At 35.1% G+C, this 16,382-nt stretch overlaps 1 protein-coding gene across 1 annotated transcript; it reads left to right on the top strand.

The window, feature by feature from the left end:
• The first annotated feature begins 4,219 nt into the window (after positions 1 to 4,219).
• LOC145583010 (DUF21 domain-containing protein At4g14240-like) lies at positions 4,220 to 14,835 on the top strand. The gene is made up of 13 exons (XM_081640107.1): positions 4,220 to 4,573; positions 5,504 to 5,580; positions 6,290 to 6,373; positions 6,482 to 6,595; positions 9,326 to 9,409; positions 9,605 to 9,676; positions 10,102 to 10,169; positions 11,015 to 11,102; positions 11,251 to 11,324; positions 11,408 to 11,777; positions 13,205 to 13,251; positions 13,339 to 13,420; positions 14,493 to 14,835. Exons 1-13 carry the CDS (start codon positions 4,336 to 4,338, stop codon positions 14,565 to 14,567), a joined length of 1,473 nt encoding a protein of 490 aa, XP_081496233.1. The 5' UTR covers positions 4,220 to 4,335; the 3' UTR covers positions 14,568 to 14,835.
• Positions 14,836 to 16,382: the final 1,547 nt, after the last annotated feature.

The raw sequence follows: 16,382 nt of genomic DNA, 5'->3' as shown, positions 1-16,382 counted from the left end.
ACCTCAATTTATTGGGGGAGGCTAGGGGGAAACTCGTTCGATGCGTAATCAATGTTAAATAAATTATTTAGTGTCTAGTAAGAATTTTATTGAGTGTTGTATGCTTGAAAAACAGGTGCAACAAGGTAAGTCGTGTGTTGATAGGGAATTGTATGTTAGTGTGTTAATTACGCTTATGTACTCAGCTTTGCTGATTGTGTGTTTTGTGTGTTTGTTGGCCTTGTCTTTATCTTGGCCCTATGATGACCCATTTATAATAGAGAGTAGTTGAAATAGGTAGAGATAAGCTTTTCAGGTGTTGAAGCATATTCATGAATGGGCATGAGTGAAGAGCGTATCATGCTAGTTTCCATAAGTTTATGATGTGTTTATCGCTTTAATTATTTATGATAATATTATTATGCGTGGCTACGAAAAGGTTTTGAATTTGGTTTGATTTTAATAAGGGCCTATAATGGTTCCAAGTTGTAGGTTGAGTTTATTTTACTTCGTTTGACTTTGGTTTGACTTTACTTTCGTTGATTTACTTTTTTAAGTTAACTTGTTTTGAAAGGTTTTGAAATTTGTCTTCCACTGTGTGTCTTTGATAGTTGCCCCAAATCAACTCTATTTAATTTAATTTTAATTATTGTTTTATTTATTTCCTTGAAGTTACTAACTCGTTTATTATTTTATAGTTGCAAGCAAGCAAAATCAAAGTAAGGAATCATGTTCCTTTTATTTCCATTATTTTTCTAACGATTTTATATTGTTGGATTATTGTTAAATTGCTTCCAATATTAATGTTTATTCTATTATATTTTATGATCACCATATTACATGTTTAAAGGGAATATGTAATTGAAAATCACGCCTAATAAGATAATTTGGACAACCGGTTTAGGTTCCTTTTTAATCTTTTTATTAATTTAAGTGATCACAATATTTTAGAATTATATGTTGCATTAATATTCAGGAAACTTTGACTTTTACCACAAAAAAAAATCAAAAAAATATTTTTACCACCAAAACTTCTAAAACTTTTATTTTACCACCAAATAAAAATTTAAAAATTGTTTTTTTACCACCTGTCGTCAAAAACCTAACGGAATTTTTTAAAATCTTCGATTTTCGTGTCAAATACATGCTCTTTAGGGGGTTTGGGGGGCATTTTGGCCCTTTGGATCCAATTTGAGGCCAGAATTGACAAAAAATGATTGAAAATGCCTCGTTTTGCGTGTTTAAAAATACCTCAATTTGCGTGAACACGTAAAACGAGGCATTTCCGATCATTTTTTGTCAATTCTGACCTCAAATTGGACCCATAGGACCAAAATGCCCCCTAAACCTATGAAGAACATGTTTTGTCATCATGTTTTGTGACGTTAGGTGGTAAAAAACAATTTTTAGAAATTTTTTTGGTGGTAAAATAAAAGTTTTAAAAGTTTTGGTGGTAAAAAACAATTTTTTGATTTTTTTGGTGGTAAAAGTCAAAATTTCCTTAATATTCAACCAATTTAGCCTATAATAGTTTGGAGCAAATTGAATCTTTGTTTGCATGCCTTTGAGATCGCAGGAATCACTTTTCACAATAAGAATCGAGTAGAGGCCACGGGCGAATGTGACTCCATGACTCACTTCGTACCATCATCCCCGATCCTCCTTTCGTAGTTCCGAACCATATGGAGTTAGTAATCTCATGGATTATGAATGGGGTGTAACCTTGACGGGTCAATTGTTGTTGCCTTCGTTGTCCCTTTATCGTGGTTGCCTTAAATGATCCGTGAACGGTTTACAAGTTCCTTAAAAACTTGTTGGCGGCTCCGGAGTTTCTAGTAGTATCCCTACTTTCCTTGTCCCTAATCGTGTATGTCAATTCCCACTTCCTATGAGTGCCAAGCGTATTCACACATGCTTTAACGTAGCCGCAGTTCAAACGACGCCTACAATGACAGGTGGTAAAAAACAATTTTTAATTTTTTATTTGATGGTAAAATAAAAGTTTCAGAAGTTTTGGTGGTAAAAAACGATTTTTTTTTTTTTTTTTTTTTTTTTTTTTTTTTTTTTTGTGGTAAAAGTCAAAAATCCTTAATGGGAGTTTGACTGGCTCTTTTCAAGGAAAGAGAGGTTTGAGATAAGGAGACCCAATATCTCCTCTCTTATTTGTGCTTTGCATGGAATATCTTTCTAGAATTCTTTTTCATGTTGGGTGTCTTCCTCAGTTCAGATTTCATCCTAAGTGCAAAAGTTTGAAGCTGAACCACTTAGTTTTTGCTGATGATCTTATCATTTTTAGCAAAGGTGATAAGTATTTAGTGAATTTGATTTTGAGAAGGTTGGCAACTTTTGCAGCAACTTCTAGTTTGGTAGCAAATGGAGAAAATTCAAATATTTACTTCTACTATGTTAGTCAGGATGACAAAGAGGAGATAATCAACACTTTTGGTTTTGTGGAAGGTTCTCTCCCATTCAAATATTTGGGTGTTAATGTAAGTGCCAAAAAGCTGGGAAAGGATGATTGCCAGAGTCTTATTAATAAAATTACAAGATGAATTAAGACTTAGGGTTGTAAGAAATTGTCTTATGCTGGAAGAGTTGTTCTTGTAAATTCTGTTCTTATGTCCATGCATGTATTTTGGGCTTCTATTTTCATTCTCCTTAAAGCTGTGTTAGATGGAGTGGTGGCTATTTGCAGGAACTATCTATGGGATGGTAAATATGTCTATTCTAGGGCTTCTCCCATTTCTTGGGAGTATGTTTGCAAAAGCAAGAAGCAAGGGGGGCTAGGTTTGCATAATATTCATACCTGGAATATTACTGTAGTAGGCAAGCTCATCTGGAACATAGCTCAAAAGAAAGATACTTGTGGTTAAGATGGGTTAATAGTCTGTATTTGAAGAATAATAATTGGAGAAGATACTAGTGCCCTCTTACTTATAGTTGGAACTGGAAGCAGATTTGATGGGTAAAGGATAAGTTGAAAGCTGGTTATTGGAATAACACTTGGGTTGCTGATCCTTAAGGTTATTCTACGGCTAGTGGTTATAAATGGCTGATTTAGGACTCAAATGATATTGCTTGGAGTGACTGGGTTTGGAATAGACTCAATATTCCCAAGCATGGATTCATATGCTGGTTGGTTATGTGGAGAAGAATCAAGGTAAAGGAAAAGTTAGCAAAGTTGGGAATAACTAATGATGATCTTTGTCCATTTTGCAATTTTATGTCGGAAACTGTGGACCATATCTTCTTTGAGTGCCAGTACACTAGAAGGTGTTGTGCTCACCTTCAGAATGCTATAAAAATTTAGCTTAATCCGGCTAATATTGAAGACTGTAATGCTAAAATGGAGCTGATTACATGAAGGTTTAAGAGGAAGGTAATTCATAGCTGTTTTGCTGGCCTTATATACTGTATGTGGCAGCAAAGAAAAAGTGGTGTGAGAGAAATACCTGAGAAGACCAGAAGATGTAGATGTAATCAAAGATCTGAAGTTTGATATATTCCAAAGAATCAATTTTGTAATGCCTGTAAAGACTAGTAGAAAATTAGAAACCATTGTAACTGCTTTACAAAATCTAATGTGCAGTTAGGGGTGTGGTGTTGCCTGGTTTGTGTTGGACTTGGCTGTTTGTGTTCTGTTTTGTGTAGCAGAACTGTTTTGGTGCTATGAGTATTAATAATATTCTTTTTTTTTTTAATTTTTTTTTTGAAAAAAATAAACCTTTCTAAATTAATTTTGATTAAACATATGTAGTATATATATTTATGATGCTTTGGGGCATCGTACTGGCCAATCATTAGTTTCAATTTACAATTAAAATTAGTGTTAATAAGTTCAATTAATTTTTAAGTACTATACCATCAACTTCATTTAGATAAGTAAAAATCTATTAACTATTGCTTCAAGCAGACTATACTAACATCATTAATTCTTTCAAATACAGAGCGTTTTGTGTGCGGTTGTCCACACCATGTGACTGTTTGTAAAAGAATAAAATAGCTCCTATAACATTGCTTCTATAATATTTACTAATAAAACAATCTCTATAATTATTGACCACACGGTATAACCAACTGCATACAAAACTCTGTGTTCAAATTAAACACATATTTGGAGGACTTACCTCGTGATACGAATCAAACATTCTAACACCCTAAGAACATAAACCTCAATAAACAAAAGTCAAAAAAGTAGTGTATGATTATTATGAATAAATGAATAATAGTACTCCGTATGACTTTGTCATGTATTGTCACAAGAATATCAAAACACAATACGGAACTACCAAACCACGACACACTATACATCACTCGATCTCCTTCGCTCAAACAACCAACTCTGAAGGTTAAATCATGCAGGTGATCAATGCGGTGGCGTTGGCGCGAATAGCCTTCAGAAACGGCGCAGATGGGTTATCCTCTGAAATTGAATTCGGCACACCGTGGTGGTTCATCTACGCCGGCATCTGTTGTTTCCTCGTCCTCTTTGCTGGTCTTATGTCCGGTTTAACTCTTGGTTTGATGTCTCTTAGTCTTGTTGACTTGGAGATTCTTAAACGTAGTGGCACTAATTCTGAGCAAAAACAATCAGGTTTTTCTTTTATCCACAATCAATTCATTATTGGAGAATGTTTGAGCTTTTTATTTGTTTTACTAATTATAGTAATTTGTAAAGAAAAAGGTGAACTTTTTTGGTGATTATTCTACCCTTTTGGCAATATAATGTTTTGTACTGTATATGAAATGGGAATTAATGTCCCTTTTTTTTTGGTGGGAATTATGAGAAATTTTGGATGATGGGTTTAATTTATGATTTGATTTGATTATTGCAGTTGATGAATTGGGTTGTGTTTGTTGGATTTGTCAATTGTGAGAAATGTTGCCCGATTGAATTTTTTTGAAGTTAATTTTTTAGTTTCCGTGAATTTCGAGGAAGAATATACTGTCAATATGGGATTATTCGTAATACAAGTATTAATTTTTTTAAAGGGTAGTTGTGAATATTCTGCATTTAAAGGAATCGAGTTATTAAAATACCGTGGATTTGAGAATTGGGTACTGAGGCTTTGTTAAGTTTTAAACTTGATTGACCATGGTCCTCCAATTGGGATTGCTGAAATTTTTTATTCAGTTGTTCATGTGTATGACATTGAAAAGATTGTAAATTGAGTTATTTTGAGCTGTATAATACTGCTCGTTTGCAGTGTGAGCAATATCCCTGCAGGTTCGATAAATTCTGTGTAACTTGTGCAGGCATTTGGCGTTTAAAAATGTGGTTAATTCTTAATGTAGGGGAATTGAAGCGTATTAAGTTCTCTTTGGTGTGGATTTGGGGCTTTGTAGTATGGAATTAGACAACAAGATCTTTGGATTTGGGTACATTTCATTGATTTCAAAGTCATAATCGAGAATTTGGAATTCGGGATTGTCTCAGTATTTTTATTTTGCTGATTGTGTGTTATTGATAGCTGCATTTGTTGTGTAAACTAAGTTGAGGTATATTTTTGTCTTATCTATCCAGCTGCTATCCTCCCTGTTGTTCAAAAGCAGCATCAACTTCTGGTTACATTACTTCTATGCAATGCAGCCGCCATGGAGGTTAGCATAGCAGTTTACTTATTGAATGTGTCTTTATCTTAATAAGTCATGTCCTAGTCATTGCCTGGCTGTGGTCTGTTCAATCGTGAACTCTGCAATATTCTTTGTTGCTTAACCTCTAGGCCATAACCTATTGTGGATGAGAAATTTTGTGGATAAGAAACGCAATCGAAAAGTCTATTCCCAAGTTATATGTGAAACCATAACCAGACTTGATGTTTCAAGATGAAAGTGCTGTTTAGTATAGACATGTATTTGATGCGAAGGTCTTACATTTCAGTCTTAGAATTGTCATACCCCTGTGTTTGTGGTTTGCAGCTGCCTCTTATGGTGTTTGGACGCTTCTTCTATAGTTGGCTGTTTGGGTACTTACTAATAAAGTGTTTGTTAGGAGATAATAGATTTAGGTTTACGGTGGGAGGGAAGAAACTGTTGCTTGGATGCCCTTAGTAATTTTTTTAAAGTTTTTTTTTTCTATGTTGATCTTATTGGCATATCATACTTTCATTTTTTTTTTTTTTAATTTAATTTAATTTTTTTTTTTAATTTTCTTGTTTTATTATTGGATATTAATGGCGTATTTGTTCACCGATATGCTGTAGATTTTTTAGAATTGAGAGCTGCACTTGAATTCTAAGTTCAGAGTCCTTCAGACTGATTATACTTTCAATTTGCCCCTATCTGACTGTGTTTTGACCTTCACTTGCAGGCACTTCCTATATATTTGGACAAGATGTTTAATCAGTATGTAGCTATTATACTTTCTGTAACTTTGGTCCTAGCTTTTGGAGAGGTTGGTAGTTTTATTTCTATCACCCTTCTGAAGTTTTAACACTTACCTGGCTTACTGCCTACTCACAGGAACTTTCTGTTTTTTTTTTTTTTTTTTTTTTTTAATTAGGTCATTCCTCAATCCATTTGCACTAGATATGGCCTTGCTGTTGGTGCAAATTTTGTATGGCTTGTACGCATATTGATGATTATTTGCTACCCAATCGCTTATCCTATTGGAAAGGTAAATTTTCTTGGTTTTAGTCACGGCTGCTTTGTAGCTAGGAAATATAATGATTGTGCCAGCGTTTTTTCCAAAATGTGCTTATATAAAGTGTCTTACATTCCATATTGCAATCTTTCTAGTCTTGTAATTAAAAAAAAAAAAAAAAATTACTTCATCTGTTCACCTAATCTTGCAACACTTACCATTTAAAGAAGTTTAACAAATACTGCAATGTCACTATGTCGGGAAATTTTTTGCTTAGAAAATATCAACTTTTACTTCATGGATTTATATTTCTCTTTCTTATTGTAGTTATTACTATTTTTTAATTTTCCTTTGAGGTAAATTTTTAGAAAGGGAAAATTTCAAGAAAATTTATTCTCCAGTTATTGACCAATTATGCACATTAATCACTTAGGTTTATTCTAAGCGATTTATTTTGTTTAGTTTTTATCGTATTTGAACTTTTCTTAACTTATCTATACTTCCCAAACTAACATTACATTTACTTCGCTTTTTTTTTTTCTTTGTAGAATGACTTTTACTTCTCTATTTTTTTTTCATTGTAGAAAGACTTCTTTTGAACTTTTTTGTGCGTGCTTATGAACTTATTTTCTTAGTATATAGTTTATTTAGAGAGGATGATATAGTTGATAAACATAACTTATATCTATGCTATTTGTAGCAGAAATTTAGAGAGGATGATAAAGTTGATAAACATGTTTATGTGGACACCAGAAGTAGTATTATTATAAGTGTGTACAGTGTAAGCCAATGAGCTAAGTGTACCACTTAGTACTAACCATATCTATAAACATTATATAGTGTAGCTGGTGGACCACAGAATTGAGTTTAATATGATAAGCAGAATTCATTAGATAGATGTTTGCTGGCAAATTCCACCATTTTTCCACTTGGATGTAGTGAGGGTTAGAGAAGGGACGTTTATTTTTAGCTTCTTATTCTTGTTTTGATAAGTGATGTTTAGGCTACTGTTAACTTCTAACTCTGTTTACCTTTTCTTTTTGGAACATTTAGTTTTCCATGCTAATTTTTCCAATTATTCTTGCTTTCCTTATTATAAATAGGAAATTTTTGAAAATAACACCATAAATTTCTCAAAAAATGGACTATAACACTGTATTTTCAAATTTTTATTATAACACCACATAAAAACCCAGAAATTGGATTTCACCACCGTTTAACGGAAAATCCGTTAAGTGGGGGCCACGCTGCCACATGTCACCATATTATTGGTTTTAAAATAGAAAATTTTCAAAAAAAAAGAAAAAAAATAAAACCCCCAAAAATACACCCAGCCACCCCATCCCCACCACCAGTACCCCTTCCACGCCGGAACCCCCCCGACACACCTACAACCACCGAAATCCATCACATCCACGGCCATGGAAATCCAGAGCGCTTTCGACAACCACCACCGCATTTTTCAGACTCCCTGAGAATAAAACGGCAGTTAGCGGTCGAAATCGACCGATTTAGGGTCGAATTCAACCATTCAGGCCCTAAAATGGACGATTTCAACCCACTAGTGACCGTTTTGATGGTGGACTGCAAGTTGTGTGCGATTTGGGGGTTGGGTTCGATTCTTGCAGTGGTTAGCAACCCACAAATCAACAATTGCAGCCTCGATTAAGGGGGGAAGTGGTGGTTTTCGGGGAGGAGGAAGGGGGGTAGGGGTAGTTAGGCTAGTTTCGCCGGTTTTGGTGGGGGAAGGGGGTGCCGGAGGCTGGAAGGTGGTGCCAGTGGTGGAGCTGGCTGGGTTAAGTTTTTTTTTTTTTTTTGATTTTTTTATTGAAATTCTTCTTAACCAATAGATTTATGACACGTGTCTTTTAAAGGCCCATTAACGGATTCCATACAAGAATCCGTTAAACGGTGGTGAAATCCAATTTCTGGGTTTTTATGTGGTGTTATAATAAAAATTTGAAAATATATGGTGTTATAATCCATTTTTTGAGATTTTTGTGGTGTTATTTTCAAAAATTTCCTTAAAAATATTTGATTTGTGGAAGAGAAGGCAAGGGAGAAAAACTGTGGCTTTTTTAATTAAAAGCATAAGATAAACTAAGTGCTTGTTCGGTTGACTTGGGAATCATATTCCCATAGGAATATGTATTTCATGGGAATTTAATCCTCTCTTCAAATTCGTAGAATATTTCCTATGTTTGGTTGACATGAAAATATTGCAAATTATGGAAATTTTATGTTGACAAAGGAGAGGGTGTGTGGGGGGGGGGGGGGGGGGGGGGGGGGAGGGGAGGTAGGAGTGGTTGGGTGAGATTTTAAAATATCTATGTTTTGCGGGAATTTCCAATTCCTATAGAAAATGTAATTCCTGCTTTTGCACTTTATTTTGTTGTTGAAGCCCTTTTGTTCACTACATGTGAGTTGTCCTGCATTGGAATAAGAGGGGAGAAAGTACCACCTTATAAGCTAGAGCAGCTGCTCCTATCACCAATTGGTGCGTAAGATAGTAGACTGGTTGACTTTAAGTGCGGCTATAGTATGTACCTTCATTTGGGCTTGTCAGTGGATCAAACTCTACTCTTTGTTTGGGTTTTCCATTTCATCTCATCCAAAAATTTCAATTAACCACCCTCTATCCCCAAATTCTCATGATGTTTCAATTCCCCTATATTTTGGTCAACCAATTAAGCACTAAGTGTAAAAGTAACTACCCTTAGTTATGAAGGCTATGCCGGAGGGAGTAACTTTTTGCAGTTGTAGGTGTTGGACTGCTTACTAGGACACAATGAAGCACTCTTCAGGAGAGCTCAGCTAAAAGCACTTGTCTCCATTCATGGCCAAGAGGTAATCAGCTGTTTACAAAAATGCTTATTTATAAATTTAATTACAGTATCAACAATTTCTGATCTGTTTGACTTATTTAAAATGCTAAGATTATTTATATGCTTCAAAGTTTTTTTTTTTTTATATTTATTTATTTATTTAATTTTTTTTTACCTGGCTTCACTTACAAACTGATTAGATTTTATTGTCTATTAGGCTGGAAAGGGAGGTGAACTTACTCATGATGAGACAACAATTATCAGTGGAGCATTAGATTTGACGGAGAAGGTAGCTGCTGAAAACACCCATGAATCTGAAAGGATTGTCAACCTTTTAATTAAAGTTTCTGTGTGTTAACTTCCTACTTCTGATTACTAGATTGATTCTCCAAAGTGCCTTGGTCTAGTTTAGAATGTCAAATGTGGGCCTTGCTTTCAAATTTATATTGAGTAGAGAGAAAGAGGAATTGGGCAGTTAACATAATCCACAATTCTTCATTTTCTTGTATTGCTTTTCAACGCATGTTTTTGTTGAAATTCTGGTATCTCTTTAAACAATCAGTGTATGCAGTTTAAAATGTCTATAATCTACCCCCCCCCCCCCCCCCCACCCTCTCTCTCTAGGTGCAATTTTGAGCAATCTCACCCAACTATATACCTGCTGTACACCTAATTTAATAAGTTCATTTATTTTATTTTATTTTGGGTGAACAGACTGCTCAGGAGGCAATGACGCCTATTGAATCAACGTTTTCATTGGATGTCGACTCAAAACTAGACTGGTAATGGTGTTTGTTTCTCTCCTTTCTCCCTATAACGTATAATTGTCCTCTCATCTAGGCATAAACAAGTCCAATTTGTCTCTGGACTCTGGTGCTATTAATAATTTTAAAGATACTGCCATATTTTGGACTGTTGAAAGCTATGCCGTTTATTATTTCTTTACTTTATGTTGGATGCTGAATTGCTTTGTTATCACCTACCACATAGCTGATATGAACATTACCTGAAGACTCTACATATACTATTGGATGATTAAACTAATTTTTACGTACTGCATGCAAATGGCAGAGTTGTTTAATATAACTGGTGTAAACTTGCATTTTATGTTCTCAATGGGCCATTGGAATTGGCTTAGAAGCTAAGAGATTCTGCTAATTTCTATCATATAATGCACTCTCTCCTTTCACATTTATTCATCTGTCATGTTTAGGATTTTCGGCATTTTTATCAATCTAAGCCAACATCAAATTTTCTCATGACCCCACTCCTAATTTATGTTCTCTACAAATTATCATCTGGATTTTTGGCAACATTAATTCTCTTCTGCATTATTATAAGAATATTCGACAAATATACCGAGACATCCATAACCTTATGCCTTAATAAGCGCGTTCTGGGAATTTGTGGGCAGGGGCTGGGGGTAAACTTGTGTTATTCCCACTTTAGTTAGGATTTGAGGTAGGATGTGCCCCTTATATCCTCTCATTTTTGGAGTTAGTTTGATAATAAATTGTCTGCAGCCTTCCAATTGCTTTCTCCACCACCCCCCCCCCCCCCCCCCCACACCCAAAAAGAGAAAAAGAAGTTTTGCAGTTTGTTGATCTGGGCATATTTTATCCTGTAGGGAAGCAATGGGAAAGATCCTAGCTCGTGGACATAGCCGAGTACCTGTTTATTCTGGGAATCCAAAAAATATTATTGGACTTCTCTTGGTAGGTCTCAGAAAGTTGTAGTTATGAGTTTTCAAGCATTATCTATACCCATCATATCAATTTGTTGAAGTAGATTTTTCATGTACTGCTTTCAATGGTCTAGAAGTGTCTTGCTAAAAGAGTTTTATTTTTATTTTTCAATCTTTAGGTCAAAACTCTTCTAACAGTACGACCTGAAACAGAGACTCCTGTAAGTGCAGTTTCCATACGAAAAATTCCAAGGTATGCTCTTCAATCTCTATATACATATGCCATTAGTTCCTATAGCATGACTGGGGGAGTGATTTTTCCGGCATTCTTTCCAGGGTTCCAGCAGACATGCCTTTGTATGATATACTGAATGAATTCCAGAAAGGTCACAGTCATATGGCAGCTGTGGTGAAGGCAAAACCAAAGAGTATTAATAATTTACCTGTGGTTGACACTGAAAAATCCAAGTCGAAAGGCACTGATGTTGAGTTCAATTTAGCTACTCCTTTATTGTCCAAACAAAAAGACAATGCTGAAAGTATTGTAGACATTGAAAAAATCTCTAAAGAAAGCAACACCTACAAGCAAATTTCACAACAGGATAATGCATTACCAAATTTAATGCCGTATTCTGTAGAGGATATTGATGAGGGAGATGTTGTTGGCATTATCACCCTCGAAGATGTATTTGAAGAGCTTTTGCAGGTAGCCAATTTTTTTTTGTTAAACTATTTATATATTTATTTACATACTTATCTAGTTATCTATTATTTATTTAAGATTACTGAAGAAACTTGGTTGCTCAATATCTAGTACGTAGTATATATAAAAGGAAACACACCGTACATCCTGGAAACAGCTCATCCAAAGCAGGAGTCTCCTTTACAGGAAGATCATCTGAACCTAGGTTCTGAGGACAAGCCAATGATATAAATATTTTATAACACTACTGAATATATAACTTGTTAAAATTTTTACCTTTTGACTTCTAGCCATTTATGTAGTTGCTTTGCTAGGAATAATCTCTAATTTCAGACTCCAGCACCAGTTCAATATATGACATATTTTGGCATAGTATTTTTCTTCTGTGTATCTGTATCTGTCCGCATTGAACATTGCTATACTGCTATATATGGCTGACTAAGGGAGCCATATTGGAGAACACTCTCCCATCAAAGCCACTATCTTTTTACCTTGACCAAAATTGAATATCACCTGAAACCATTTGTAGTAAAGTTTAAGTTAACTTCTAGCAATATAATCAACATTCAAAGAGCAGATGACAGAGACTCATCAATCAAACTCCACATAGGAAATAAGCAGCATCATTCTGGACCTGAATGTTTAGTAATGAGACTTGACTTCATTTTTTCACTTGAAACCCCTTTCCCTGAATTTTCTTAATTCTAGAATTGGACTTTATAAATGGTAATTCGGCTTAGACTTCATTCTTCGCACTCCAATGTTCCTTAGTTGGACTAAGACTATGTTAGATGTACCTGAATTTTTTACCAAAAAAAAAAAAAAAAAAAAAGGATATACCTGAACTTATCTATAGTTAAAGGAGTTTGTTTTTCTTGAAACTTATACAATTAGGAGATCGTAAAAAGGCCTTAGTCTTTAATTTGCTAAGTATCGCTTACAAAGTTGATGAGGCAATGGTTGTCCTGTGCCAATCAACCTTGTTATGACCCCCCTGTATTCTGATTGTTCTTACTAGCTGTAATATAGACGTGGATAGCTTTTTCTTAATTATTTGCATCAATAATACCAGCAGGAAATATATTTCTTGCGTCACATGTTTTCTATACTCCTTTTTCGGGTACATATGTGGTAACCTATTGATTTGTAGGGTTATTAAATTTGAGCCAACAAGCCAAATATAATTTCTTAAAGCTGCAATTGCAGGCTTGCAGCTATTAGAGTCTTTAACATCTAACACCAGACCTCCCTCTTATTTGGCCAACTGACTAAGTTTTATGCTTTGAAGGCTGTTAACAATGCTTCTTATGGCCACTTTAAATAAAATTACTTCCTTCTGCTGAAAATGGTTCACTTTAAATTAAATTATTTGTATTTTTTTTTGGAAGCCATAATAAATGCTGTCCTCGTGCTGTTTTTTCCAAATGCAGGAGGAGATTGTAGATGAAACAGATGAGTATATTGATGTTCATAAAAGGTATCGGCCATCAACATATACAATTCAGTGGCAGTTGACTGATTTTGTCATAAAATTGGCACTCACAATTTTACTCACTTCATGCAGGATACGTGTTGCTGCAGTTGCAGCTGCTTCCTCAGTTGCCCGTGCTCCATCTGTTCGTAGGTTAACTAGCCAAAAGGCATTGGTAAGTAACTAATTTTAAAATTTGAACGGCCAAAATCTGCACTCAGGGTACTCTAGTTTCTGGCATTTATATCTTCTATATTCTATCATGCTTTTCCATAAAATGATGAGGATCTGGTAAGTGAAACTTAAAGTTTTGGCTGACCTAAGAAGTGGATAGTAATTTTAATGACAAATGGGATCATTAGATTATAATTTGAATTTGTTTTAAAATTGATCAGAACCATGTACAGTCCCAAAAAAAAGTTTCCTGATAGATCTATTTTGACTATTTGAGGCACTTCCTAAATTCCTCCAACTCTGATAACTTGTACCTGAAGCCTGAGTTTGAGGGCCAAAATCCTTCATCTTCACCTCTTCCATGACCTAAAAGGAAGAGAACTATCCTTCATATGGCTGGAGGGGAACCCTTAGTCCCTTAGTCAAGCTCACATTGATCTATTGATTTTATGAAGTAGTGGATTTATTGTGATAGTCACTGTGAAGAGTAATGTGATGCGATTTATAGGTGATTGAAAAGGACTTATTTTTTAGGGCTCTTTTCGCATTGAAACTGTGGATCTTAGTAATTGATTTATTCGATTAATCTTCATCCCAGGACTGTATGGCAGAAATGATGAGAAAATTAAGATATCTTTGCTTTTTGTGAAAGGGAATCTAAGCAATTAGGTATTTAGGTTATTGGGTTGTTTCTTAGAGCGTGGCTAGAAACCTATTGCCAAGTTGCATGAATTCGTTTATGAAGGAATTGATCTCTACGCTAAGATATACACCGGGAGGTATTTATGTAATATACTCAAAGCTTGTTTGGAAAAGAAGAATGAGTTGTTTTTGCCTTGGTTATTATTTTTTTTCCTGCTATATTCTGTAAAATAATTAATAGCCGAGCATTTCTAAAGCAAATTACTTACTACTCCGTACTAGTTAAGATTAGAAAGTACTGCATGCTCGCGCGTGTGTACAAAAAAAAAAAAAAAGAAAAAGATTACAGTAGATTCCTTTTTTGTTTTTCCATATTCCTCTGTACTTTTTGTGGAAGTTGTAACCTTAACTTTCTTAATTTCGTTTCTCAGGGCCAGGGAGGCTTAAATAGGCAAGCACAAGGCTTGAAGAAGCCCAGTGATGATATTCCTACTTCAACAAAATGATGGACCTTTATCTGTTGAGCCTGTCTGGGAGAAGGAGATGCGATATTGGACTTGGCGTCGTTTATTTATGATTCCTATACATATTATCGAAATTAGATTCAGAAGTATGCTGTGTCGTTCTGTTTATATTTTTTTTGAGAAAAAACTGTGTTGCTTCCTTTGGCGAGTGTAGATACTAGATCAGAGGTACCAGCATGTTGAGTGATTCTTTATTTAACATCTACAACTTTAAATAAAACTTACCCAGAATCCCAGGTTTTTTGCAGCTTGATAATGCTTCAGCTATTCAGCATCTGTCTTTGTAGTTTATAATTAACAGGCATCAGTTAATTTTTTTTTAATTTTTTTTTTTTTTTCTATTTTATTTTGTATTCCATTGGAGCAATTTCTTGATGCTTTTTGAAACCTCACACAATCCCCACAGATAGCGGAGTAATAAGGTTCACAATGAAACCCAAGAGTGCGTCATATACGCAACCAAAAAACTATACCACAATTACTAGCAAAGGAAGACTACTAACTCTCTTTCTTTAATAAGAGGCCAAAGATTCCTTAAATACACGCGCACTCAACTTGAGTGTAGTAGCTACTGCACTCACACACAACATTGCACCTGTTGCTGCCCTGCCCACACAAGCAACAACACACCAAACACTTGCGGATACACCAAACACCTAAGTCGCCTAAAACTACTTATCAAAATATGGAGTATATACATAAGATAGATATATCATAGAGGTGATCAAGGCGGGTTTGGGCTATGGTGGAAAACTCATTTTTAATTACTAGATATTATGTTAAGCCCGGCCTAACCCGGCCTGAATTTTGATCACTTCTAATTCCCCTATATCCTAAATTCCTAACAGATTATATTTTTTTCACAAAAGTAACAAAACCTATCAAAACAATATGTTCACATTGTGATTGTGGTCATAAATCCTTTTATAGCTTGTATATGTTCTTTTGGCTGACATGCTGTCAGCATCTTGTTCTAATTCAAGCCTTCAATAGCTAAAATAGTTTTACAGCTTTTGAAGCAAAATGCAAAGTCTTTCAGTCCAGCCAGTCTGACTGTCTGAGTGGTCTGAGTAGGGTTTTTGAGGGTGAAGAATTGGATTTATGTGGTTTATTTCGTGCATAAGACTTGACCACCCATGAGTTGCTCGCCGTCACTTGGGGCACACTGCCTAATGGTGCCATCAAGCAGTTTGTTATGTGGGATACCTTGTTTGTTTTGCATGACAATGTAATGTGCTTTGCTAGTGGGTTGCCCTGGCGTGTCGGTATTGGGATGAATATCACCTTGCTCAAGTTCAGAGTGGAGCGTTCCAGTGCTTCCACAATATATGTGACTCCTCTTGATGGTCAGCTTCAGCGCTATGAAATTCCTTTCTCCGCTGGAATTTATAACATTCTCCCACTTGATCAGGAGGCTTCCTGCTGATTCGTGGTTTTCGACTCCGGTCAAGCTTGTGGTGTTTGTGTCCCTGTGAACTTTGAATGGCATGGGTGTCTCCGGTACTCCGGTCAAGCATTCAGTACTTTGCATGTTTTCCAGAGTTTTGACTTGGTTAACCTTCCTATGTTGAAAGAGAAATAATTATATATGTGGTGACTATGTATTGTGACAATTATCGTTTGTTTTATTTACTATACAGAATGTAGTCGATCTTTGCCATTTATCCTTTGCTTTCATTTAAGATGCCCTTTTCTTTTTGTAGTCTTTCCATCCCAAATCCTTATACACAAATATATACAACAAGATATATCTACTTTACATAAATATATCCTAACAAATTACAGTAATTGTAATTT

Source organism: Chenopodium album, chromosome 15, assembly GCF_948465745.1.
Source record: "Chenopodium album chromosome 15, dcCheAlbu1.1, whole genome shotgun sequence".
NCBI lineage: Eukaryota > Viridiplantae > Streptophyta > Magnoliopsida > Caryophyllales > Amaranthaceae > Chenopodium > Chenopodium album.
The sequence above is the reverse complement of the archived record's forward strand: the minus strand, read 5'-3'. Positions and strand labels throughout refer to the sequence as shown.